At 39.0% G+C, this 27,964-nt stretch overlaps 1 protein-coding gene across 1 annotated transcript; it reads left to right on the top strand.

The window, feature by feature from the left end:
* Window positions 1-1,519: 1,519 nt before the first annotated feature.
* On the top strand, window positions 1,520-27,468 carry LOC117299791 (WD repeat-containing protein 75-like). The gene is made up of 17 exons (XM_033783312.1): window positions 1,520-1,606; window positions 5,416-5,545; window positions 7,187-7,252; window positions 8,768-8,858; window positions 9,733-9,934; window positions 11,699-11,877; window positions 12,755-12,910; window positions 14,297-14,490; window positions 15,627-15,814; window positions 16,513-16,676; window positions 18,303-18,489; window positions 19,223-19,314; window positions 21,791-21,877; window positions 22,742-22,974; window positions 24,134-24,259; window positions 25,319-25,416; window positions 27,069-27,468. The coding sequence occupies exons 1-17, from the start codon at window positions 1,521-1,523 to the stop codon at window positions 27,331-27,333; spliced, it is 2,544 nt and encodes an 847-aa protein (XP_033639203.1). The 5' UTR covers window position 1,520; the 3' UTR covers window positions 27,334-27,468.
* Window positions 27,469-27,964: the final 496 nt, after the last annotated feature.

Here is a 27,964-nt window from a genome sequence, read left to right as displayed (position 1 = left end):
ATCTTCAGTCTTCTCTCTCAACTCAAAGACGTCACTCTCATCTCAGACTATGCCCAGAGTAGACTGAATATAGACAATGGTGGCATTCCTTCCTCAGATCCCTTTTTGAATCCTGTTTTCAAAAAAAACGAGAAAAGTAAATCCCAAACAATCAACAAAGACTATAATAAGTAAGAACATTCTGCACTGAACAGGTTCTTTGACTTTTGAGGCATGTGATCAACATTGTTAGTAGTTTTAATCATTGTAACGCTTCAACTACATGTATGTGCTACCTCTGGACGTTAGTTGCATCAGTGGCTCTATTCTATTGTCTGTAACTGTTATGTAGCTAAGAAGATCCCGCTGCATCCCCTACATCTTAGCTAGCCCCCCCTTATCCAGTCTGAATTTTGCTTCTTTGCAAAAGTTCTCACTCTCCTCAGTTTCAGACAGGGTCTCGATTCCAACTAGGCCTATTTTTAGACCATTCATTTAGTTTAGTTTAGTTTAGACCATTCATTCATTGGAAAAGTTTCCGTATGGCGCCACCACTTTTTCATTCAATATGAACTTATTTACCTCAATGAGATATCCCTTTTTGTAAAAATGAGTGAACAAGTGGTGGCGCCGTACGGAAAGTTATCCCATTAATTTTTTCAAGACTTTCATTCATTCAGTTAATTAATTGTCAAAAGAACATAAAAAAGAAAATAAAAAAATACTGAAATAGGAACCCAACACTAACAACATCAAACTAGGACTGTAGTGAACTAGCACTGTTAAACAGGTATTAGTGTTACGACTGTACTAGTGTACTGTCTGTACACACACATCGCGAGCTTGAAAATTATGATTTTGATGGTTTGTCCATCTCTTTGACTTGACTTTTTGTAAGTTTTTAGTTTATCAATTATTTTCTTACCCAAATACAGAAGAAATGGAACAAAACCGAACTGAAAGCTAAACTTTGCGACTGTTGTGACATTCATCAGCCTCTTCTTTGTTTCTGGTTTCAGTTTCATCTTGCCTATGAATTTTTCCTCGCCTCTCACAGTGAAATAAACTGAGAAAATTACACAATTTCTCTCACACACAACAGCGAAAAAAGAGAACTAGCAAACTGGTGGAGTGCGCCCTCTGGCGCTAGCTACACACAACGTAATGTAAGGACATGTGCGTTGTGCGCATTTCTAGAAAACTGCCCCATCTCGAGATTGCGCAGAGAGGCAGCACAATTAACTGTCTGATAAAATTTGCTATCTCTAAAATGTGCTAACTTATGCTTTACGCAGGAGGTGTAGGTGCGCAATGTTTCTCACGTTCAATACTTTTTAATATACATGTAACTACTAAACATCTCTCAGGGATAAAATCTGTTTAAATTTTTTGAAAATATTTATAGACAAAAACTAAACCTTCCTACGATTTGTTTAATTTTATAGCGATATTATTGTAAGAATTAGCTTAATTAATATAATTATTAGTTTTCAATGAGAATAACTATTTATAATAAAGGTGAAAGGTCAGGTAGTTTAAACATGGCGCCGCACAGAGAGGGCCGCATGGTCTTGCATGGAGGGTCAGATCTGATAAGAAATCGGCCGGTTTTCTCTACAGATTCGAAGTAAGATATTGTTGAATAGAAGGTTTATTACTCTAGCTATTTACATGCGTATTTTTGGGCGTTTAGTATTTCTAGTAAAGCTGTGTTTCATTGTGAAATGTCAGTGGGGGAGACGAAGTCACATTTTTAATTTTTTTTAGAATTCCATCATTTGACTCTTTGAGTCCCTTGACTTGAATTTGCCCCTTCCTTTAAACGAAAACCAGTCATCTCGCCCCTCTGCAAAGTCGCCCCTTTAGCAAGCTCGCCCCCCTTCGTGTACAAACTCGCCCCCTCACATTCACAATGTCGCCCCTACAAAGATTTAGCACATGCCAACAACAGAGGGCGGGCTTTATGTGAAGACCTTCACTGCAGTGTGCACAGTGCATGAAGGTTTCGTGCATGACGCCCGCTCTACTGCTTAATCTGACTTACCCGCATCTTACTTATCTGACTTATTGTAATGTTATTAGCAATTTTGTTTTCATGTTGTAGGTACATGTAACAAACAATGGAAAAGTTTCCGTATGGCGCCACCACTTTTTCATTCGATATGAAATAATATAGTATCTAATTTACCTCAATAAGATATCCCTTTTTGTAAAAATGAGGGTTTTTTTTATACTTAATTTGGTTGGGAGCAGTTCCCTGAAAACTTTTTAAGAAGAAAAAAATTAATTGGCTTGTTTGAATGAATTTTTTTCTTTTTTTCTTTCGGAAAAAGATAATCAGAACATACGCAAATGAATGAATTGAACAAATTTTTACCATGAATTTTTTTTATGGGAACCCTTTAACCCTTTCAATACCATTGTCGAGTTTACTCGACCGCGCAGTGCAAGCGCTTCCTTACCATTGTCGAAGAAACTAGACCGTTCTGAGAGAGAATCTAGTGAACATTTGGCAGCCAATTGTGGTATTTCGTCGCCAGACATGCAGTCAGATGATGACAAAACCGGACTATATAACAACGGTAGCTAACTGGACCGAGCACGTCACCCGTTCATTGTTGTGGGCTTGGGCGTGCATGGCGGGCGGGCCCCGACCGACTTGTGCTGGTCGAAGTGACCATGGTAGCTGAACACTTTCAAAACAGATTTTTCAGCAAAATAGGTTCTGATTTTGTAGTTGCGATAATCGTAACCCTCCATCCTCCCGACGGTCGGAGACCGGAGGGTTACGACACAAGACTGATATTATCGGTGTAACTAGCAGTTTTGACCAGTTTTTGCCAGACTCGTGATCAGATTCGTCCTTTTTTTCCACTTTCCACTTGACAACGTCATCTGGAACCCTTAAAACTACATCATGAAAATATTTGGCAGAAAAAACGACAAAAACTTACCAAAAGACTGACCGAATATATCCATAATCCATAGCGGGACCAACTAGTGATTTTGATGTCGCACTTGCTTGGCAACAACCAATCAGCATGACCCAACCATCGATGTCGTATGCGTATCGGCCATTCCAGCTTGCAAACTCACCGCACTGTACATGTATTGTGTACACTTGCACACACACACACAACGTCAGGGTGTGTTTGGCCATGTGGGGGTATGGAGCAGCACACGGTACTTACGAGCTGTATAGTTTGTGCACGCACGATGTTCATACAGTACATGTACATGTACATGTACATGCCTGCATGCTGCGCACTCGGTGCGGGGGATCAGTGCTTACACACACAGGCGGTGAGTTTGCAAGCTGGAATGGCCGATACGCATACGACATCGATGGTTGGGTCACGCTGATTGGTTGTTGCCAAGCAAGTGCGACGTTCAAAATCACTAGTTGGTCCCGCTATGGATTATGGATATATTCGGTCAGTCTTTTGGTAAGTTTTTGTCGTTTTTTCTGCCAAATATTTTCATGATGTTGTTTTAAGGGTTCCAGATGACGTTGTCATACAATAAAGATCAACTCCATGTGTTTAGAATGTCTGTCATGATTTTGGAAAGTGGAAAAAAAGGACGAATCTGATCACGAGTCTGGCAAAAACTGGTCAAAACTGCTAGTTACACCGATAATATCAGTCTTGTGTCGTAACCCTCCGGTCTCCGACCGTCGGGAGGATGGAGGGTTACAATTATCGCAACTACTGATTTTGGTACAAGTGGAAATAGAAGCTTATAATAAAAACGATTATATTTTCTGAGTAGTTTTTACAAATTTTTCTTGAGGAAAATTAGGTTGAAAATCTTGTCGTTTTTCTTGAGACAGAAATCCTGAATAAAAATAGAAGTAATTCGTTTTAGCCAGAAATCTTGCAAACAAAATTAAGATAATAATATACAAATTTGAAATCGTAGGAAAGGTCATTTCATATGCTACAAATTGCATGCACAAAGTTTTTCCAAAAAATAATGTCTTCCCACAGAAATTCAAAATTGAAAACAGTATACACTGCAAATTGCGATATATTTTTTTTAGTGTGAAAAAATACGGTACACAGCATTGTGACCTTTGTCAACAATGCGGTATCCGGTTCGGCGCTTGCAATAAACAATGTGGTATTGAAAGGTTAACAAGAATATTGAGTTTGTTTTTAAGCAAAAAAGAGAGGAGCATCAAAACAGAAACTACGAGAAGTCATGATTTTGCGAACATTGTCACTAAATATGAACTGCTAACGCCTATAACGATTAAGTAGGCTTGAAATGTAGTATTAGATGCCTTTAGGGGTTTTTGACGACGAGGTGGTGTCGTCGTCAAAAACCCCTATGTAATTACGCACGTTCGTCCACGGAGGACGCCACCTCGGAGTCTAAATATGACATTTTTTCACTCATTTCTCAAAAACTACAATACCACAGCAAGTAATATTTTAAGGGAAGCTTTCAACTGTCATTATTTTCAAACTGTTTAAGTTTAGTGTGTAATTCTGTGGACACCATGGTATGTCGTCGTCGTCAAAAACCCCTATTTATATACCAGTACGCACGTTCGTTAAACGAAAACCCTAAAACTTTGTGTACAAAGCATATTGGTCCAAAACTCGGTTAGGAAACGAAGAAACAGAGACTGCTGTGGTCCAGAAAGTACATGTATGTAGAAAAACAAGAAAAAGAGACTTGAGTAGACTCCTCTCAAGAAGTCACAACTCATGATAGGTACATACTGAATTGCATTTACCATAGAGAATGTTTAACAATAACATGGAAGTGACTGCATCCAGTTATGTTCAAACGCGTAGACTCATCTCAAGAAGTCACAACTCATGATAGGTACATACTGTATGGCATTTACCAAAGAGAATATTTAACAATACATGGAAGCGACTGCATCCAGTTATATTCAAATGAAGATTACGTAGCTAATTAATTAAGGTTTTTAATTTTGTTTACATTTAGAGTAAAGCTTATGTTCTAAGCTTCAATTTGGTATATGATTTGGTTTAGGAGATTAGGTTTAAAGAAAAAAACGTGTGCAAATGCTATGGGTTTTAGGCGGAAACAAAGAATAAGCAAAAAATCTAAAAATCTCGACAGAAACAATACCTGTTCCGACTGTAGGTCGGAACAGCTAATAACTTCTTTTCTGAAAAATACGTCACTTCAGAGGGAGCAGTTTCTCACAATGTTTAATACTATCAACCTCTCCCCATTACTCGTTAACAATTGAGGGTTTTATGCTGATAATTATTTTGAGTAATTACCAAAAGTGTTCATTGCCTTTAAGGTTGTTCAATGACATGTAATATGCACATCCATCAGTTATGTCTTATTGCTGAGTCAGTATGCAATAAATGTTATCCTGTCTGTGATGGGGGAGATATCTAAAACAAACAAAATACTAATAAAAATTCTGTTAATTTACTCTTTCAGATATATTTTTGTGTCGTCTGGGTTTATCGTGAAGATCTTCAGCACAGCTAGTGGTGAATGTGTCCAAGAGTTGAAAGGTCATGATGGAGAGGTCACTGGGGTAGCAGTTAACCCAAGAAATAAATTGCAGGTAAGAATGTAAATTTGTGTGTGTGTGTTTTTTTTTTCTCAACACAGGTTGTTTTTCTGTTATGGTTAGAACTTCTGTCCTTGAGTACTACTTCTATAAGGTAATCAGAAAGATGTTGGGTGTTAAAATGTTAAGCGTCATTGTGCTGCATGTATGCGGATTAGAAATGAGTTTAAAAGTTGTTTAAAAGAACACGTTGCCTTGGATCTGTCGAGTTGGTATTTGAAAAGCCTTTGTAACCGTTTGTTATAAAATGCAATTGATTAGAAAGATATTTTTAAAATAGAATATAATGATCCACACAAGTAGCATTCGAAATTGCGTAGTTTTCCTTTTACCTCGTCGACAAACATGGTCGGCCATTTATGGGAGTCAACTTTTTGACTCCCATAAATGGCCGACCGTGTTAGTTCGCAAAGTAAAAGGAAAACCACGCAATTTCGAGGCAAATGTGTGTGGATTATTGTATTCTACTTTTACAACATCTTTTTAACCATGCTTTTTATAACAAACGATTAGAAACACTTTTCAAAGACCAACTCGACCGATCCAAGGCAACGTGTTCCTTTAATTATTTTGCTCATTGTTCACAGCCCTAATCATGTGTACACTTTTTTCTACAAGGACACCAAAAGACCAAGAGATAAATATTGAGTAACTCTTTGCAGATCTTCTATTCAACAAAGTCAATCACCTTTTATTCATCATTGACATAGTCACATATTGATTGTTAATATATCAGTGGTTTTAAAGGGGCTAGGCACTTTTTGTAGGACAAAATAAAAACACAATGTCCACAGATTTGCATTAAACTTAAAGGCAGTGGACACTATTGGTAATTGTCAAAGACTAGCCTTCACAGTTGGTGTATCTCAACACATGCATAAAATAACACACCTGTGAAAATTTGGGCTCAATCGGTCATCAAAGTTGCGAGATAATAATGAAAGAAGAAAACACCCTTGTCACACGAAGTTGTGTGCGTTACGATGGTTGATTTCGAGACCTCAAGTTCTAAACTGGAGGTCTCGAAATCAAATTCGTGGAAAATTACTTCTTTCTCCAAAACTATGGCACTTCAGAGAGAGCTGTTTCTCACAATGTTTTATACCACCAACCTCTCCCCATTACTCGTCACCAAGAAAGGTTTTATGCGAATAATTATTTTGAGTAATTACCAATAGTGTCCACTGCCTTTAACACAGTTTGAAGATAATAATGGTAGAAAGCTTCCCTGAACCCTGAAAATATTACTTGCTGAGGTGCTGTAGTTTTTGGGAAATGACTAAAACCAATGTCATGGAAAGAATTTTAGCGTGTAATTTTAGCATATAAAAACGTACATTCATGACATTGTTTTACTTATTTCTCAAAAACTACAGCACCTCAGCAACTAATATTTTAAGGTACGCTTTCTACTAGATCTTCAAACAGTGTAAGTTTAATGTAAATCTGTGGACATTGTGTTTTGTGTTACAGAAAGTACCCAAATCCTTGAAAATTGTTATTGGTAAAATGGACACGAAAAGATTTCTTGTGAACCCATGATTGTTGCTCCGCACAAAGATGAACAAGAATGGTTTATACATGAGTACTAGTGTTTTGAATGCTTTATTTTGTTGACTTCCATGATGTATATAGGTATTTACAAGCTCTCTGGATGGGACCATCAATCAGTGGGATTATGCTGATAGTGTGCTCCTCAAGGTACGGTACTTAGCCTCTTATTTTATTCTCGAGTCATTCTGTGATGAAAATTGGCAGGACTGATACTTCTGAACCATTATGGGTTGAACAAAGCGACTAATTGACTTGAACCTGTTATTGCTAAATTAAGACGTCGGTGCCTTTCTAGCCCTGGATAATGGCGTTCTCCCCATTCTGTCAACATCTTTGTGCAGATTCAACCTGCATGTGAGGATCACAGCAAAGTTGTTGATGGAGGCAATGGAGGCGATTGCCTCCATGCCCCCTTGTCATTGCCTTGGTGACCTTGAAATGCTCCAGTAGAAATTTGTAGTTTCCTCACAGGGTGCCCTACAAAGAAGAAAGTGTCTTGGTGCCCCTGCCCGTTCAACAACGAAGCATACAGGCCTGAATTTGTATTACAATATTTTCCCAATGCATGCCACGGTGTCATGGCCTAGCGGTTTAGAGCATCAAATTCAAGTTCTAGTTGTTAAGACATCATAGTGTGGGTTTGAATCCAAGTTGCGACACTTGTGCCCTTGGGCAAGATGCTTTAAATAAATGCCTCTCATTGTTCACTCAGTGGTACAAATGGTTACCCGCCAGGGTAGAGGTTGATATTGTGTTTGAAAATGCCTCAAGGGCAGTTCCATGGTCAGTCGCATTGCACTTTTCTGTGTCATTTCTTTAAGTGGAAAGAAAGTTGTGACAACAGTTTGAGTTTTTGGTGTGATGTCCATGTTTGCTTGGAAATGCCCGTAAGAATGCTAGGGCAGCCTGGGGCTGTATACTCCACAGGGAGCTGAAAAAAATAATAGGAATGTTGTTGGACTAGTTACCAGGGCACTCGTGTAAAGGGCATTTGATACATAAGTGTAAAGTGTTCTATTAATAAGAATAAGTTATTAATTAATTAATGGTGTTTCAACTTAATTTGTACATAAGAGCTACTGTATTTGGACTGAGATGGGCTGATTTGAAAATAAGAAAATGTTGTCAGACAGTTGTCTGTATCAGTCACACAGTAAGATATGAACTAAAGAGATAGATGTGTAGGAGTTGTTTTGACTGATTGCCAACGAGGAACAGACTGGACAACGGCATTAAAGGCATTTGATAATTATTATCAAAGACCAATGTTCTCACTTGGTGTATCTCAACATATGCATAACATGACAAGCCTGTGAAAATTTGGGCTCAATTGGTCATCAAAGTTGCGAGATAATAATGAAAGAAAAAACACCCTTGTCACACAAAGTTGTGTGCTTTCAGATTCTTGATTTCGAGACCTCAAAATCTAATTCTGAGGTGTCAAAATCAAATTCGTTGAAAATTACTTCGTTCTTGGAAACTACGTTACTTCAGAGGGAGCCGTTTATCACAATGTTTCATACTTTCAATAGATCATCATTGCTCATTACCAAGTACATCTTTATGTCCACTGCCTTTAAAAACGACATGATAAAAGTTGGAGGGAAAGCTTTTGTCCTTTTCTATGGGCAAGATAAACTGTTTTTTGTTCTTGGTTTGCAGACGCTGAATGTCGGACCCCCAGTCCACGGTCTCTTTGTTCATTCAGATGTTAAAGAGTTGTTGTTTGCTACAATAGCTGATAAACAAAGCGGTGAGTGTCAAAATTTTAAGATAATTCAAAAATTTGAAGATAATTCAAAGTGAACGTTATGAGACGACCTCAGCCTGTTGTTGTAGCTTTCTGCAACATGGACCCTATTGGAGGGCAATTTAACTTTGTATTTTATTTGTGTTTATCACTTATTCAAATCATGGGTGTGTAAATGTGTATAGTTTGTTAATAATGGTTAAATTCTTTAAACTAGTCATAGATAAGCGGTTTGACTGGTTTAAATTGTTATTTTCCTTGAACAGTGTTGAACAAAGGCTATAAATGTGTTGCTGCCTAATTCAACGAGATAGATTGATGGTGGATATCCACGTATGGACCTACTATCAAAGTGACATTACCTACTCTGGTAAAAAAGGTTGCTTGACTCTAGCGTAGTTGTCCTTCAGTTGTTATGAAAAGGAAGGTTCTGAAGAACATTAAATTTGACTGGGTTTTTTTTTCATGAAAGTTGTCAGACACACAAGGCCTGAAGGCCACTTCAAGGTGTGGGCTACAATCAACTATTTTTCCACGGGGCCACTGTCACTTACATGTACTCCTGGGGCTGAAACAGGGGAAACCCCCTTTACAGTCCATACGGATGTAGGCTTGGGTGCTATCGATCAGAACCCTGGCTGGTAGAGCAGAAAGCACCACCTCCCCAACTTTTATGAAGCAATTAAGTGTCTTGCTTAAGGACACTTTACAACTGGGACATAAACCCACTCTCTGCTGATCAAACACCAAAGCTTGAATCCGGTGCACTTAACCGCTCGGCCATGAATTGCTGTTGTTTTATACTATTTCAGAAGTAGACTAATTTTTAGTTGTGCAGACAGACCCCCCCATAATATGATCTTCTTTTGTATTTCAGGCAAGAAACATCGTCTCAAGCTGGTCCAAGTAGTAATTCCAAAAGCAGGGGCACGATATGAAGATGTAAAGCACAGTTTTCTGATTGGTAATGTGAAGGGCGGAGACAAGGGCGTGGCCCTAGGGCCGAGAGGGGAGTTTTTTGCCAGCATCATCGACAGCACCCTAAAGATATTATTCAGGAGAGATATGGAGCTGAAGAAGTAAGTAGATAATTGGATGTGGGTTGTTGATTGTTGTGACCAAGTGGTCTAGGTCGCAAGACTCACAAATGCATTGGAGAAATCACACAGGGAAGAGATTACTCTGTTTTTAACCAAAATTGCAGGGTTTTTTTGCCCTAATAAAAGGGTTGTTCTAAAAACCCCTCGACCCCCACGACCAACGACACCCTCGACCCCTCGACTTTTGTGCGATTTTTTTTTCTGTACACCGAAATTGCCACAGTTCACAACCTCAGCCAATCACGCACACAATTTTGTATGCTGACATCGCCTACCAAGCCTCGCACATCACAACAACACAGCGTACGAGACACGTAGTATGCACGAAGCAAACTTCGCGTGATTGGCTGCCGAGATCGGGCCTGTGGCAATTGTGATGTACAGATAAAAAAACATGGCATTTCCACGCGTATCTCTTGGCCGATCCGAGATTACTATCCCAACTGGGAACCTGTGTTTACCGCCCGAGTACGATTACGGCCAACTCATTACGTGATGATCAGGTGAGACCCATTTCCGGCCGATTGCTCCCGTCCTGTGTACTATTCCTCACTGCTGCATGGTACTACCAGAAGCGGAGCGCAAGGTTGTAAACATGGTCCACACGTGTTTTGGGGTCCCCAATCGGTGTGCACGTGACGTGCGTGTGGAAGTGGAGAGTAAATACTCCCAATTCTGTGTGGCTGATGCAGATAAATATAACCGCAGTCTCAGACTTGAAATCAAGGGACATTCTTCGAACACGGGCCGGACGTGGAGGAGTCGGGGGTAGAGGGGGTTTTAGAACAACCCCTAAAAAACGAAATTCAGGTATATTTTTACTCCTATACCAAAATGGTTGGGTAAACTTGCATTTTGGAGTACCAATGTTCTCCAGCCTTTATCTTGTTGTAGCCTGCAGCAAAATGTCTGCTTTATAGGGTGCTGCATTTGGACAATAAGCTGATTGCAAATGGGCTTATTGTTAAATCTACACAGGGTCAAATGCCTTCTTTTCTCATACGATAAAGTTGTGGCAGGAGTAAGTAGACATTCTTAAATACCTCAGACAGTTTCGCTATTCCTGTTGGTGGAGAGCGCGTCACGTGAGGTGTTTAAACCGTTGATAATGACCAGTGTTTACAACCGGTTGTGAGCGGATACTCCGCGCTAGTCTTGATGTAAGGCGTTTCTTGTTACGGGCGATGCGGGCGCAGTCGGTGAGTTGGCCGCGCTTTGTGTGAAAGGAAAGCGAAAAGTTTTGCACCAAGACTATACGCGCACGAATGGAACCGGAAACTATACATGCAGAGCCCAAGCACGTCGGAAACGGATAAGTTTTATAGAGTTTCTTACTTTATTACACCTTTTAACCAAAAAGGCATTTATGAATGGGAATAAAAGAGTAGTGACTCGTTCTTTATCGGCTGTTTAAAACCTTGCAGGGTCGTTACCGCGTGATAAAGGCCAAAGCCAAAGGCGAGGGCCTTTTTCACACGGCAACGACCCTGCCTGTTTTAACACCTGTGAAAAAACTCGTCGCTACTCTTTACTCCCTTATTTCAGCACTTCTTTAACATTTCTCATGTGTATTATTTTGGTTTTATCCTTTCCTGGATAGGTGTTAGCACTAAATATTCAGTATTTACCAGAGTTCTGTGAAAGAGCAGTGTCAAATCAACTAGACCATCGAGAGGATACCCAATTGCTAGAGGCAGTTCGAATACAAATTTAACATTTATTCAAATTTCTCCTGTGTGTTAGAATATCAGCCGATGCGACGCCATTGACCTGTGTGGCTTGTCACCCGGTTGACTACTGCATAGCTGTAGGTGATGAGAAGGGATGTATATCAATATGGAGGAATTTCCATAAGGAAGAAGTCCGGGCTAGAGAACACTGGCATTCACTCCGAGTTGAGCATCTATGTTACTCACCAGAGGGTAGGTTTAAAGAAATTGTTTTTACATGGAAGCTCTGACAATACTTTTTGGGAGTGTTTGACACATTTACTCAATCGTCCAGTTTAAAAAAAAAAAAGTTTTATTCTTGGCTATAACATTTTATCTATTTCTGTCCTTTAACAGATTCTTATACGTGATGAGGATTTTCATTGTAATGGGATGTTTTCTGATATACCTTTTCAAAATCATAGTTCTGCATTTGTTGTGATCTTCAAACACATGTCTGTAAATAAAAGTATATAATATAAAGGTTAATAAAAATAAATAAATAAATAAATAAAAGGTTGGCTCGATGGTTTCTTTCCCTCTGCCTTGTTAACCTTTGTAGACTCGGACTAAAAGCCTTGCCAGTAAATTGGGTTTTGAGTCCCAACCTGGTTATTGTGGCATGGTTGGCTTGTGCGTAAAGCGCTCGCCTCTCACCAAGGTGACCCCGGGCTATATGTGAGTTGAGTTGTGCGTTGGTTCTCTGCTGTGCCACAAGGGTTTTCCAGACCATCCGGTTTTCCTCCCTCAGGAAAAATCAAACACTTTCGATCTTGGCTGTGCTCCGTGGTCATAATGGGTTGATGTGGCTGGCAGCCAAAGGCGCCCTTGCATGCCTGCTTCTCAAACATGTTGTAGCCGCGTCCTTCGCAATTCAGCTCTTAGCTGCGAGTAATGATGATTAGCCCCCCAAATTATTATTATTATTATTATTATATTGTGGGGGTTTCCTCGGACATCTAACACTGATCATTTCTTTTCTTTTCCTATTCACCATCCTCTTATTTGCACTTGCACCGTTGGATAGATATTGAGATAATGTGATAAAAATATAAATGATGACTTTTTTATTTGCCTCCATTTCTTACAGGTTCAACATTGTACAGTGTTGGTCATGAATGCACAGTTGTAGAATGGCAGCACGATACAATGAGAAGGAAGTTTCTACCTCGTCAAGGGGCACCTATAGGCTACATTACATGTGCACCAAACAGTCAACACAGAGCTCTATCACTCATGACTAATGGTCAGTAGATATACACCTTCACAGCCTGGCCCAGTTTTATATACTAAGCATCATAATCAGCTCAGCATAAAAAAAAGCTTTTCAACCAGTAAAAATAACGGATTCATTTTTGGTAGTTGTTGTATGACACAACCTGGAAAGTGGCACTGTGAGGGGATTATCTAATGGGGATAAATAATATAATATCAAAGTCTCTGAAGAAGGTCCGGTTTGGATCGAAAGCTAAGGCCATCTACCCTACTCATATAGTATCAAAAGTCTTATACTGTATAGCGCACGTAGCTACCAAACCAGGTACTCAAGGCGTTTAGTATTCACATTATTGAGAAAGATGGGTTATTGAAGTTATGAATTATGCGACCCAATTATGAAGCACCTTATAAGGGTTTACAAGGTGCTACGGATCATTTAGCAGCCACAGCCAGGAACATTGGGGCGAACCCTTTCTCTTTCGATAAGTGCACTGTTTTTTTTTACATGCATTACACAACACATGGGACCAACGGCTTTACGTCCCATCCGAAGGACGAAACAATGGTTAAGTGTCTTGCTTAAGGACCCAAGTGTCACGACTGGGGATTTGAACCCACACCCTGCTGATCAGAAACACCAGATTTTTAATTCGGTGCTCTTAACTAGGCCTGGGCGAATAATTCGAATATCCGGTTAATGGCGAATAGGTTTTCCTATCCGTAACCGCGAATGCCTTTTTTTTTCTTAACCGGATATCCGCAATGGGCGCGAATACCTATTTATAAACCGGATAGTCCTGTAATTACAACCAAGTAACCGGATATTCTTTAATATCCGAATATCCGCGGACGTCGGGCGACAATTGATAGGAATGTTTTGTCGGAATCCTTAAGAAACTTCTATTAAGACAGCATAATACAGCATAAATTAAGTATTTAACTATGCTCACCTCCGTGAAGAGTTAAAACAATGACATTTCTGACGTAATTGTTCAAAGATTACGAAAGTTTTCCTTCAAGTAGAGTCAATCACAATCAAAAGAAATTGCAAAGCGCCATCTTTAAATTAGAACCGGTTATTTTTATGAATGAACCAAGTGACACTGTTTAAAACTAATATCAATCCGCCCATAAGATCTCATTACAAACAAACAGCGCCCTCTAGCGGAAAAAAATATATATTCGAATATCCGGTTAAGTTCGGATAGTTGGCCATCGGTAACCGAATACCAACATTTTACTATTCGCCTAGCACTACTCTTAACAGCTCGGCCACGACACTTCCACAACATTTTCTTTAATTATTAAGTAAGCATTCAAAAAGTAAATTCACAAAAAAGAGTATTTGTGTTCATTCTCAATGTTATGCAGACTGTTGTTTGAGTCATTACTTTATTGACCATCTTTTCTCCAGCTATTCTAATCCAAGCTCATCTGAAGACGACTCAAACCATCCAGGGTTTAGTGCGGACCAACTTCAACCAGAAGAGGGAAGGTTATCTACCAACTGGTCTGGTACTAGACCCCCACACTAAGGCGCTAGTCACTAACGGAATGGTTGGGCAGCTACAATTCTTCCACTTACAAGAAGATCGTCTGCTGTTCAGCGTAAGTTATCTACCTTCAAAAGTCTGGCTTTTTTGAGCATGTAGATTGCCTTATTATATTTATGTATACACAATAATACTATATTTCTGAACTACTTCAAGTTTACACTCCATCAAGGAATCTTTTATCAAGTTCCATGCTTCTCCTCATTGAGCCCAAGTCTCGACACTCATGGGGTGACAGGTCTTTTTCCCGTGCCATGCATCTTGAACTCTCTACCACTAAATCTAAGATCTTGTCTTTGTACCACAAAATTCAAAGCTCTTCTCAAATCTTATTTTATGTCACAGGTTTCAAGGACTAATTTTGTTGTTTCTGTTTTTTTCTTTGTTGTGTTTTGTTTTGGTTTTGGTTTAACTGCGTCTTGAACACCCAGCAGGGTGGATATGTGCGCATTACAAGTCTTATTATTATATTATTATATAGATGCATTTTGATAGCACCCATTCAACCAGTATTCCAGTTTGTATGACGCTATTGAGATGCAAGAGTACTGTGTGGATTTCCAATGTACATGGGTTTATTCAGTACCCATGTGCTATTTCACCCCACATACATGGCTTGAGGGGCTCATCAGCCTTAAAGGGACGGTACACGTTTGGTAATATCAATTAAATATTAACTTAAAAACTGACTTGGTAACCAGCATTGGAGAGCTGTTGATAGTATATTGTGAGAAATGACTCCCTCTGAATTCACGTAATTTTTTTAGAAAGAGGTAATTTCTCACTAAAATAATAAAAGACTTCTAGCTAGATGTCTTTATTCCTAGTTGAAAGCACACAAATTCATCCAACGAGGGTGTTGTTTTCTTTCCGCATTTTCTCGCAACTTGGATGACCAATTTAGCCCAAATTTTCACAGGTTTGTTATTTTATGCATATGTTGAGATACACCAAGTGAGAACACTGGACTTTGGCAATTACCAAACATGTACAGTGCATTTAAGATGGCAGCCCTCCTTAGATTAAGCCAATGTTAGTCTGGTCTCCTAGCGGCTTTTCCATTGGAAAATCTGAAAGTCTATGGGAAACGTTTGAAGAGGCACCAAGGCCAAGTCCAAAGTAACTCTGTGACCTCTGTGGAATTCCAGACCTGTGGACCATCCCATAAACTATATTTATGTTCAATTTCAGTTGGATGTTACTGGGGAAAACTACATCTCACCATCTGACCTCCACCAGCCATTGGTTCACACAGAGGTCGAGAAAGTGACCTTTGACCTGAAGGGGGACTGGATGGCCACAGTGGAGAGACGAGATGACCAACAGACAACTTCAGAAATGCGACTTAAGTTCTGGCACTTTGACCATCAGAAGCAAAGGTAAAAAGAAAAGCTGTTTATGACACGATATTAATTTTAGGATATTAATTTTAAGATATTATAAGTGCACTGTTTTCAAAGAAAAATGTAAGATCCTCTAAAAAAAAACTAAGGTATTTTGGTTTTGACTGAGAAATTACCTTTGTCAAACACTATGTTACTTCAGAGGGAGCTGGTTCTCACATTGTTTTATACTATCAACAGCTCTCTAGTGCTCGTTACCAATTCAGATTTTATGCTAGCAACTATTTTGACTATTATAACAAACAGTGTCCAGTGCCTTTAAAGAGTCTGGGTACTTTTTGTAGGACACAAAACACAATGTCTACAGATTTACATAAAGCTTACTCAGTCTGAAGATAATGATGGTAGAAAGCTTCCCTTAAAATATTACTTACTGAGGTGCTGTAGTTCTTGAGAAATGAGTCAAACAAGTCACAAAAAAATATTTTTTTGTCTCAGTGTGAGACAGCAATTTTGTTAGTATGTAAAACTTTTTTTCTGGACATTGTTTTACTCATTTCTCAAAAACTACAGCACCTCAGCAAGTAATATTTTGAGGAAAGCTATCTGCTATCGTTTTCTTTAAACTGTGTAAGTTTAATATAAATCTGTGGACATTGTGTTTTGAACCCAATAAAATCCTTTAAGTTGGTACTATTCAGTTGATATCTGTATTTCGTTCCTGTCCCCCACAGTTTTGTTTTGAACACAGTCATTGCAAAGCCACACAGCAGCGCAATCAGGTGTTTGAGTTTTAGACCACCATCGTCACATGATGAGTACGAGCCAATGGTTGTCACCGCAGGGGATGATGGCAAATTTAAACTCTGGACTCTTGCTGACGATAATGACAGTCTAAGTAAGCAAAATAGGATGAGAGTTGTTGGTTTATCAGATCCTTGTCTCAGGCTTCAGCCTAAAGCCATGGCCAAATTCCATAGAGCTGCTTATAGGGTCTATGTACTTTTTCCTAAACACAAAACACAATATCCACAGATTGACATTAAACTTACACAGTTTGAAGATTATGATAGTAGAAAGCTTCCCTTGAAATTTTTCTTACTGAGGTGCTGTAGTTTTTTAGAAATGAGTAAAATAAATAATTTTTGTCTCAGTTTTAGCATTTTAGTATTAACCAGTTAACCAGTTATACTATGGTTTTGGTATAATATCATAACTGGTTATTGGGATTTTACATGCTAAAATAATTTTCTTCTTATTGAGACGAAAATTATTTTGTGACTTGTTTTACTCATTTCTCAAAAACTACACAACCTCAGTTAGTAATATTTGAAGGGAAGCTTTCCACTATCGTTATCTTCAAACCCTGTAAGTTTAATGTACGTAAATCTGTGGACATTTTGAAAAAGTACCCCAATTCTTTAAGCACGAAAGGTAGCTAAAGAAGTATAACTTTGCTAACAAATACAAACATGAGAGTTTGTTTTGGTCTTAGTCTTGTTCTAATAACAAGGTTCTTTGTGTCAGTTATACAAAACAAATATTAAATGTATTTTATTCTTGCATTTAATAATTCTGGCTTTTCAATTTCACTTAAAAAATGGAATAATCCAGTGAAGCCCGGTTCATACTTCCTGCAATACTGAATGCGAAGCGAATCTTGACGTCACCAATTCGCAACGAACAATTCGCAGAAGTTGAACTCTGCTGTTCTCCCTTGCGAATAATCACTGCGAAAGGAGGGTGTGACGTCAGTTTCACGTCAAATTCGCTTGGCATTCGCATTGGCAGGAAGTATGAACCGGGCTTCACACTTGGTGTGATGATTGTATTCTGAGAGGGTGCATTTACATGCATCCAATATTTGTTAAAAGTATGATGGATATATAGACGATGTGACCTATGTTTACATTCAAACCGCCCTCTGTTGACAAAACACTACATAAGTCATGTTTTGCCGGGCACTGAGTTGCGTAGTCAAAGTAAGATTGCGTACACTTTCTAGCTGGCTGCCAAAACGCAAAGGTTTTGCCCGGCGGTATGCGCACGAATCATGTTATGGTTTTCGTGTGACGTCAGAGGTCACATCGTCTATACTTCATAGACCTCAAACGCAAATACTCTTTAACGCACCCGTTAGGCTCCTAGCATTCAATAGACCAGGGCCCTATTTACCGCCGAATTCTGCACTTACGATCCCCATTTTCTGCTTACGCGCAGGCGCCAAATTTCTGCACTAGCTGTGTTAGCGTAGAATGCCTAGTAATGTGGAGTATGCATGCTAACAATTTGACGCTAACCTGTGAAATATGCTTGACGTAAGCATTGAATTCCCTGCTTCCGCAGGCACCGATTCCTCGATTACGGTAAGCAGAGCCATGAAATTGGGCCCACCAAGCAGCTCACAATGGGTATTTGCGCAAAGGTCTATGGTGATATGATCTATACTGGACATGCATAAATAAGTAGTTTGGAGTTTTTATTAATCTTGTTCCAATCCTTGTGTTTTTTTCTCTCCTGTCAGGAAAAAGCCGAAGTTGGGGCTGTGATTCTGTGGGCTTCTTCCGGGGGGAATTACCAAGATGCACGAGTTTCTCTTCAGATGGGTCCCTGTTAGCAGTTGCCTTCAACAACATAGTGACGATGTGGGATCCAGACGTGAACGTGTTGAAGAAGACACTGTGCCATGGAATCAAGAGCGATCAAATAGAGTGAGTTTTCAATTACATCATCTACTATTGTGAGAGGTGTCCTCAGTCAATCAATAATAATCACAAATTCTTATACAGCGCAATTGACAATAACTATCTCAATGCACTGTACATTAGGGCCCTGGTCAAGGGGCTAATAGCATTCCTTTTAATCTTTCTCAGCTCCCTGGGTAGTATACAGCCTATGGTTGGGCCCTGGTTGGAAGCTCAGGGTGGCGACAGCAGTGCCCTGCAAACTTCATCACTTTTGCACTGTACAATTTTCTGCAGCAGCAGTGATTTCACTCCCATTTTACTATTGCTTACTTTTAACGCTTTTTATTATTACTTGATTTCTTATTATTTTTTATAGATTTTTTATATTATTATTATTGTGCAATTATTATTCTCATCATTGTTGTCTTCATCATGTCTGTCTTTGTTCTAACTGTCTGTCCGTTCGTTCTTGTCCCCGTTTATTGTCTGGCCCCCAAGGCATCCCTACATAAGCCTCGGCTTCCAGATGATGCCTCCATACTCTATTTACTTATTTTTCTCTGCCTCAATAAAAAACTTTGTTTATTGGTTATTCCATTAAAAAAAATTGTTTGTACTCTGTTTTCATGAAGTATGGAAATAAATCTAAGTTTGAATGAATGAATGACTTAACAATAGCCTCAGCCTAAACAGCTTGTCAGTAGGAATGAAGATATTTCCCTGATAATGTAGTTACGTGGTATGTTGTTTTTTGCAGACATCTTGTATTTGGTCACGGTGCAGCTGCCCACTGTCTGATTTCGGCCTCATCCAATGTGTTGAATGTGTGGAACCTTTTAACCTGTACAGGTGAGTTAGCTCCAAGCAATATTTGCTGTACATTTTTCCGCCTCTAAAGGCACTGGACACTAATGGTAATTATTCAAAATAATTGTTAGCATAAAAACTTACTTTGTACGAGCACTGTTAAGTAACGCACGTAAAAGAACCCAGTGCGCTTATCGAAAAGAGAAGGGGTTCGCCCCGGTGTTCCTGGTTTGATTGGCTGCATATTGCGTCTCAGCATCTTGTAAAACATTACATTGTGCTATGTCAAAGGAGTAGTTATCATATCATAATTCAATAGTAGCCCCACAGGAAAATATTGAATGTGCGCTTAAAAACAACAATGCATTAAAGACACTGGACACCTTTGGTAATTGTCAAAGACCAGTCTTCTCACTTGGTGTATCTCAACATATGCACAAAATAACAAACCTGTACAAATTTGAACTCAATTAGTCGTTGGAGTTGCGCGATAATAATACAAGAAAAAAACACCCCTGTCACACAAAGTTGTTTGCTTTCAGATGCTTGATTTTGGGACGTCAAAATCTAATTCTGAGGTCTCGAAATCAAATTCTTGGAAAATTACTTCTTTTTTTAAAACTACGCTACTTCAGAGGGAGCCGTTTCTCACAATGTTTTATACAATCAACAGTCCTCCATTGCTTGTTACCAAGTAAGTTTTTATGCTAACAATTATTTTGAGTAATTATCAATAGTTTCCACTGCCTTTAAAAGAACACGTTGCCTTGGATCGGACGAGTTGGTCTTTAAAAAGCGTTTGTAACCGTTTGTTATAAAATGCATATGGATAGAAAGATCTTTTAAAAGTAGAATACAGTGATCCACACAATTTTGCCTCAAAATTGCGTGGTTTTCCCTTTACTCTGCGAACTAACACGGTCGGCCATTTATGTGAGTCAACAATTTGGCTCCCATAAATGGTCAACAATTTGGCTCCCATAAATGGCCGACCGTGTTAGGCGACGAGGTAAAACGAAAACCACGCATTTTCGAGGCATGTTGATGTGGATGATTGTATTCTACTTTTCCAATATCTTTCTACCCATATGCATTTTATAACAAACGGTGACCAAACGCTTTTCAACATGACCGATCCAAGGCAATGCGTTAAGCGCCTAATAAATCTGTGTTATTTTTATTTTTCTGAGCACGTAGATGTAGAGTAGACAGACACATTATATTTATCTATGCATTTTGATAGCACCCATTCAACCAGTATTCCAGTTTGTATGACGCTATTGAGATGCAAGAGTAACATGTGGATTTCCAATGTACATGGGTTTTATTCAGTACCCATGTGCTATTTCACCCCACATACATTGCAGGAGGGGCTCATCAGCCTTAAAGGCAGTGGACACTATTGGTAATTACTCAAAATAATTGTTAGCATAAAAACATATTTGGTAACGCGCAATTGAGAGCTGTTGATTAGTATAAACCATTGTAAGAAACGGCTTCACCTGAAGTAACGTATTTTTTTTTTTAACAAATCTTTTTGTCCCTGTACTTAGACTTTATTGTACACTTTGTACACAGATTCCTTGAGAAACAATTACATCCCGATTTTAGATTTTCCTTTTGAAGAAAAGATGTAGGGGTACCACATGGTTCAAAATCATGACTGTTATGTAAGGCTGTTATTTATTTATTTATTTCATCAAAACCTCCAAAAATGGAGAAGATAAAAAGATTTATAAAAATTTCGTCAAATAAACAGTATAACGGACATAAACACGAAAATAAAGAAACAGGATAACTCGGACACTCTCGGACGACCCCCAGACCATCTTGACGAAGTATGAAAATGTGCCCCCTGTGTTTAGTTGTTTTAAAGGCAGTGGACAATCTTGGTAATTGTCAAAGACTAGCCTTCACAGTTGGTGTATCTCAACAAATGCATAAAATAACAAACAAAATTTGAGCTCAATCAGTCATCAAAGTTGCAAGATAATAATGAAAGAAAACAACAACATTGTCACACAAAGTTGTGTGCGTTTAGATGGTTGATTTTGAGACTTCAAGTTCTAAATCTGAGGTCTCGAAATCAAATTCGTGGAAAATGAGTTCTTTCTCGAAAACTACGGCACTTCAGAAGTTTCTCACAATGTTTTATACCATCAACCTCTCCCCATTAATCGTCACCAAGAAAGGTTTTATGCTAATAATTATTTTGAGTAATTACCAATAGTGTCCACTGCCTTTAAAAATATTGACAGGCTCTCAAAACCCACCTTTTCCCCTAGTCTGTAGCTGGTTGACAATGTCTTTGTTCTTTCTTGTTTTCCTTCTTTCTTCAGTGCTTTGTATCCTTTGGCAATTTGCTGCTTTGTAAATACAGTTATGATTGTTATGAATACGTTATGTAATCACCATATGATTGCTAAATTTGAAAGGCACTTTTTCTGTTGAAGTTATTTTGGATTGATTTTGAAACTAATAAGTTCATACCTTCTGTTATTATTATTTTATTCTTCAGTGATGTGGAGAGTCACTATGGATGTGTTAGTGCTGGTAGCCGATACCGAGTCGGAATACGTCGCTGTGTTTGACAAGAAGGCAAATTGTAAGTCAGATACAGAATCTTACGGCAACATTGTTCTTCTCATTCTCAACTGTTGAATGAATTAAAATGCCTGAAGGATTTTACTTTACAAATTAGTGAAAAAAACGATTTCACTTTTTGCATGATATCGATTCAAACAAAAAATTAATAAAACATGCACTGAGCAATAAACTCCAAACGGGAAATTAGTTTTATTTATTTCTCATCAAATACGACATTTCAGACAGAAGTATTTCATGGGATGTTTTCTAGACTGTAATTTTTTTTTTTAAATCTGTGATCTTAAATGAGTTTTTTTTCTTATCAATTCTGTAATAAGGGAATGATAGGTAGCGACGAATTCCTAACCGGCCGCTTACAACCGGCAGGGTTGTGGTCGAAGGCGAGGGCCTTTATCACACGGCCACGGACGTTTAAGAAGAGTCATTACTCTTTTATTCCCATTCATAAATGCCCTTTTGTTAAAAGGTGTAACAGCTTCACAATTTTAGACAATCCGCCACTTGTTTCCTTTGCGATTTTGTGATTTTTGCAAATTTTTGGAAATCTTTTGCGAAAAATGTTGTGTGTGCGTGGGGTGTTGTAAATCCGCGCGTGTACACACACATTAGGCGATGTTACTAATAGCTATGAATTGCGTTCCGCGTAAGTTAAGTTGGCGTACATGAGCTTGCACGCCCAGCACGCGAAGCCATCTGGTCTTAAACAGCTCTAGCTGTGTCTTTATCAGCCCTTTAAACACCCCCACGTGACGCACTCAACCAAAAGGAATAGCGAAACTGTCTGGGGTATTTATGAATGTTCCTTTAAGTTGAATCAAGTTTTAGATTCCTGCTAAATGGACTTTTCTTCTTGTATCCACAGTGTTTGTTTTCCACCCATTGGAGCCCAAACTGGTCTACACTTATGAAGGACTTCCGACCGCCAAAATCATGAGCGCCATCTTCATCCCCCGGAAACAAACGGCGAGCGCCAGCTCTGACCTCTTGCCCTGGGAGAACCAATCACATTTGTACTTTGTCACAGAGTGTCTGAATCTAGCGACAGTAACCAGCGATGCTGAAACATGGGAACTAGCAAGAAGATCCAGACAAACGGTATGCAGTCTTTCCTTCAACACTTGTATATAATTGCTTTGGTTTCAACCATTTGTACATAATCTGCCTTGTCATTTTGTCAAGTAATCTTTATATTTTCTAAATTATTGTATATTGTATGTTTCTCTTAATATTTTTAAATGGAGCTGGTCTGCTATTGTAATTTCCTGCAAAGGATGATTAAAGTTTTTTTAATTGAATTGAATTGAATTGGTCTCTGTGAAACCAGGCCTGCATGCTTCGTTCTTGAAAGGACAAAGGCACCAAGGCATTTTCTACTTGGTAAAGGGCACCCTATGAGGAAACTGTAAATTTGTACTGGAGCATTTCAAGGGCACCAAGGCAATGACCAGGGGGCATCGAGGAAATCGCCTGTGTTGCCTCCGTGTAGTATCAGGCCTGGTGAAACCATGGATTCCACTTAGGCTTTGGCTTTCTCTTTGCTCTGGCTTTGGCTCTGCAGCTTATTTTGAAAATGTACACTTTCAATACAGAACGTCCAGCAGGTGGACAGTGCCTTAGCCTTAGTTATGAAAAACAACCTATGTTCTAAACACATTGTAAATAGTTGCTAGCAGTCAACCTCTTGCATTCAAGAATAACATTGGTCCAGTTTTGTAAGCAAGCTTTTTTTCCCGACCAGTTGCCTAAAATTTGACGTGCCTATTTGAGTTGCGGTCAATGAGGTAATATCCACTATGTTGTTCATTGACAACCTCGCTACCATGGGCAGCGCGCCGTATCACCCGCTAGCTCTGTGTACGTCTCTAACCCCTGGGAGGGAAACTCCGATCCATGTCTTTGATTGGCTATCATATACGCGCAAAATATGAAGCGCTGTGCGTCTCCGAAAAGCTCTATATGCCGAAACGCGTGTGTATAAAGATGTATTCACGTTTTTGTCACACAACACTGAACTAAGGCAAGTTTCTGACTTTTATTACACACAGCGCATCCAGCGTGTGCGCGACTAACGCCCAACACAGAATGGATCAACGACAGGACTAATTGTAATATCCCTTATATTTGGATATTTTAAAGTCACACTTCCAGGGGTTATGATCGAGCAAGGCTTGCTGGGAAAAAATGGCATGGCGAGATTGATCACCCCTGGGAAAGAGGTTGGTTCATTGATTCCTGTTTGTGTTGTTTATTCCAGGACCTGAATGAGAGACTACCACCTACTCCTTTTGCCATGCTGCTTAATAGTCAGACATCTAAAACAGAGAAGGCAGACCAACGACACGGGATGCAAGACCTACCTGCCTCGGCCAGTATCAGAGAGGTGATTAATGCATTTATCGAATCGATAGGGAGATAAACCAATCACATTCCCAGTTTCATACAAGTTCTGTTTTCACTGCTCTTAATTTGCCTAGGTTTTTTCTGTGTATATTCATGTCACGAGGTAGACAGTTTTTATAAAGCCAAATATTGACTGCATGTCATTTCAGGTAACAGGTTTGTACACTGGCTTTGTAGGGTGTCGTGGCCGAGCGGATAAGAGCACCGAACTCAAGCTCTGGTGCTTCTGTTCAGCAGAGTGTAGGTTCGAATCCCGGTCATGACACTTGTGTCCCTGAGCAAGACACTTAACTATAATTGCTTCTCTCCACCAATGGATAAATAGGTACCTGTGAGGGCAGAGATGGTTCTTGTGATTGATTTAGCCGAGTAGCGCATATTAATGTTGCACAGGCTGCATACTCCCCACTAGGGAGCTGAGATGGTTTAAGGAGTGAATTAAGGACAACTGACCAGGGGTAATAATGTGAAGCGCTTTGGGACACCCCCCAGGTGTGTAAAGCGTAATAGAAAAAAGGGGTTATACTGTAAGACTGTTGCCAGATGAAGTCTTACCTTATAGATGTGAACTTTAAAGTTCTAGTCATTATCAAAAGGAACACATGCTATTGGAAGTTTAAACCCAATTAAAACACCTCGGCTTAAAAGGATTTTGGTACCTTTTTAAAAATGTCCATATATTTACATTAAACTTACAGGGTTTGAAGATAATGATAGCGGAAAGCTTCCCTTCAAATATTACTTACTGAGGTGCTGTAGTTTTTGATAAATGAGTAAAACAATGTCATGAAAATATGTTTGTAAATGATTAAAATAATTTTCGTCTCATGAGACGAAAATTATTTTCATGACATTGTTTTACTCATTTCCCAAAAACTACAGCACCTCGGCACGTAATATTTTCAGAAGAAGCTTTCTACTATCATTATCTTCAAACTGTGTAAGTTTAGTGTAAATCTGTGGGCATTGTATTTTTTGTCCTACAAAAGTTACATAGACCCTTTAAATTATATTTGATATATTTTGTTTGTTGCGACAGCTGCTGAATTCCCCAGCTCATGTCCTGCCACCCGTTAAGTCTCTCTGCTCAACATTCTTACAAAGGCTGATGGACCCAAACATGAACCGTAGCGAAAGGTAAGAGGTTTGTGGGTGCTTCAAAGTAAGATAACCGCAAAGGACAGCCGTTTCTGGATGTTTGTAGCATACTATTTCACATGTAAAAAGAATTTATAAAAAAATAGTAAACTTGCAATTACAACCATGTGTAAATCTCTGTGTTGGCTGTGTAAAGGTGTGGTCTCGACGTTTCGAACAGTAAACTCTGCTCGTCTTCAGGAGAGATCACACCGGCTCTTTTCAGAGCCAACACTCCCACTAAAGAGATTTACACACGGTTGTATCTGCAAGTTTACTATTTATTTATAGTTTCTTCCTTTTTATCCACACCATGCAAAGCTTCAAACAATACTTATTTCACATGCAGTCAATCAGTTCAGGACTCAAAATCTATACAGGTCGAAGGCCAGTGATTTCGTATTGGGTCAGTAAAGTCTAGACCAGACGAGTCCACGGCCCAATTTCATGGCTCTGCTTACCGTAAGCACAAAATCAGCGCTTACGGAAGCGGGGAATTCTGTGCTTACGGCAAGTGTATTTCACGGGTTAGCGGTGAATTTTGGCTTGTGCGCATGTGTACTCTACGTTACTAGGCATTCTACGCTTACAAGGCTAGCGCAGAAATTCGGCGCTAGCATGTCAAGTGGGGAATCGTGATGGTTAGCGCAGAATTCGGCGGTAAGCAGAGCCATGAAATTGGGCCCAGCAGTCTTGTGTTTTTCTTGTGAATCCCTCATTGTGCAATATCTTTGATAATAAACAATGTTCAAAATGATGACTTTGAGTCTGGTAGATATATTTCAATTCTGTTGATTATTGAAGTATTCTTGCCCTTGAGACAAATCAGATAATCTTCTGTGATGCCTGTTCAGATAAAAACAGTTTAGTGAATGTTAAAGTTTGTAGATACTTTGTTCTCATATTGATTGAGGGCCCAATTTCATAGAGCTGCTTAAGCACAAAATTTTGCTTAAGCAAAAAATTCATTGCTCAGTAAAATCAGATTACCGGCCAAGACTCCACTAAATTGTTATGCTAAGTAAACAACAGCTAAATACTAGTCATAAGCAATGTATATGGCATGAAATTTTGGCCAGTAACATGTTTAAAATAAGTGAGCTATTTTCGTGCTTAAGCAAATTTTTTGCTTAAGCAGCTCTATGAAATTGGCCCCTGGTCTTGTGAAGAAATGTTTGTCCAGTAAACAAATGTGAGCTACAACAGCATACTGCCAATTGTTCAGGTTTAATTGGAAACGTTTCTGAGATACAGGCTGCACAAAATCAGAACATTTTGACTTCTTACAAGAGAGTCGGACAGCAATGAACATATAAAAAAAGTTCTGGCAAAAGACAGTAGAGATTTTGTTATGGGATACAGTGTTTTTTTTTTACATTGTTTTAAATACTATACATTCATTATCTGTATGTGTACATGTAAGCTTTACTCACACAACATCTAGCATCGCTATTTGTGGACTAAACAAAAACTGGTGTTCCAGTTTCTGAGACGTCAATGTTTACAGGTATGCATCAATGCCAGCAGTTTGCAGGGGTTGCCTTGATACGTACAATAAGACATGTGAACAATACTGTGATAGGCTCTGCAGTCTGCATACCCTAAAATATAGAATAAAGATTGACCTTTTCATCTCTCTCTCTCTCTTAAAGGAGGGTGAGTGAAGGATCAGACGATGATTCTGATGATGAGAACGGCCTAGACTCAGATGATTCAGATATGGAGATAAGTCTCCCAAATGGCCAATCAGGACCCTCTGAAGACAATATGACCCAATCAGAGGACACGTCTACGTTGGATGATCAGGAAGGGCGGGGACAACCTGTAGCGTTTGGTGACGGTGAGCTCAGGAAACTTTTAAAAGCATCACGATCTGGACTGAAGTGGTTGACCAATGTGTTTCAAGAAACGTATTGATGTTAATTGAATGGAATCAGAACTAAACTGAGAGATGAGGGGCTTGAAGTGTGCCAATCAGAATCGGATGGTTGTTTAAAGGCACTGGAACCCTTTGGTGGTTGTCAAAGACCAGTATTAACTCACTTGATGTATCGCAACATACATGTATGCATAAAATAACAAACCTATGGAAATTTGAACTCAATTGGTCTTTGTAGTTGCAAGAGAATAATGAAAGAGGAAACACGTTTGTCACCAAGTTGTGTGCTTTCAGATGCCTTGAATTGGAGACCTCAGCTGAGGTCCTCAAATTCAATTCAAATGTTTTAGTGAAAAATTACTTCTTTCTCAAAAACTAAAGTTTTTTACTTCAGAGGGAGCCGTTTCTCACAATGTTTTATACTATCAACAGCTCCCCATTGCTCGTTACCAAGTAAGTTTTTATGCCAACAATTATTTTGAGTAATTACCAATAGTGTCCAGTGCCTTTAAAGAAACATTGTGAGATATGAATATTGTTCTGAAAGTCCCAAGAAAGCGTTAAAAACCATCTTTTGGTATTAGCAAATTTTAATTGCTTTAGTACTGCTTAAAGACGAAGTATACCTTTGGTTTTTGGAACCGTTTTAATCCTATGTAAATATAAATA

The sequence above is a fragment of the Asterias rubens genome, chromosome 15 (assembly GCF_902459465.1).
Source record: "Asterias rubens chromosome 15, eAstRub1.3, whole genome shotgun sequence".
Taxonomy (NCBI): Eukaryota; Metazoa; Echinodermata; class Asteroidea; order Forcipulatida; family Asteriidae; genus Asterias; species Asterias rubens.
This window is presented reverse-complemented; position numbering and strand designations above follow the sequence as displayed.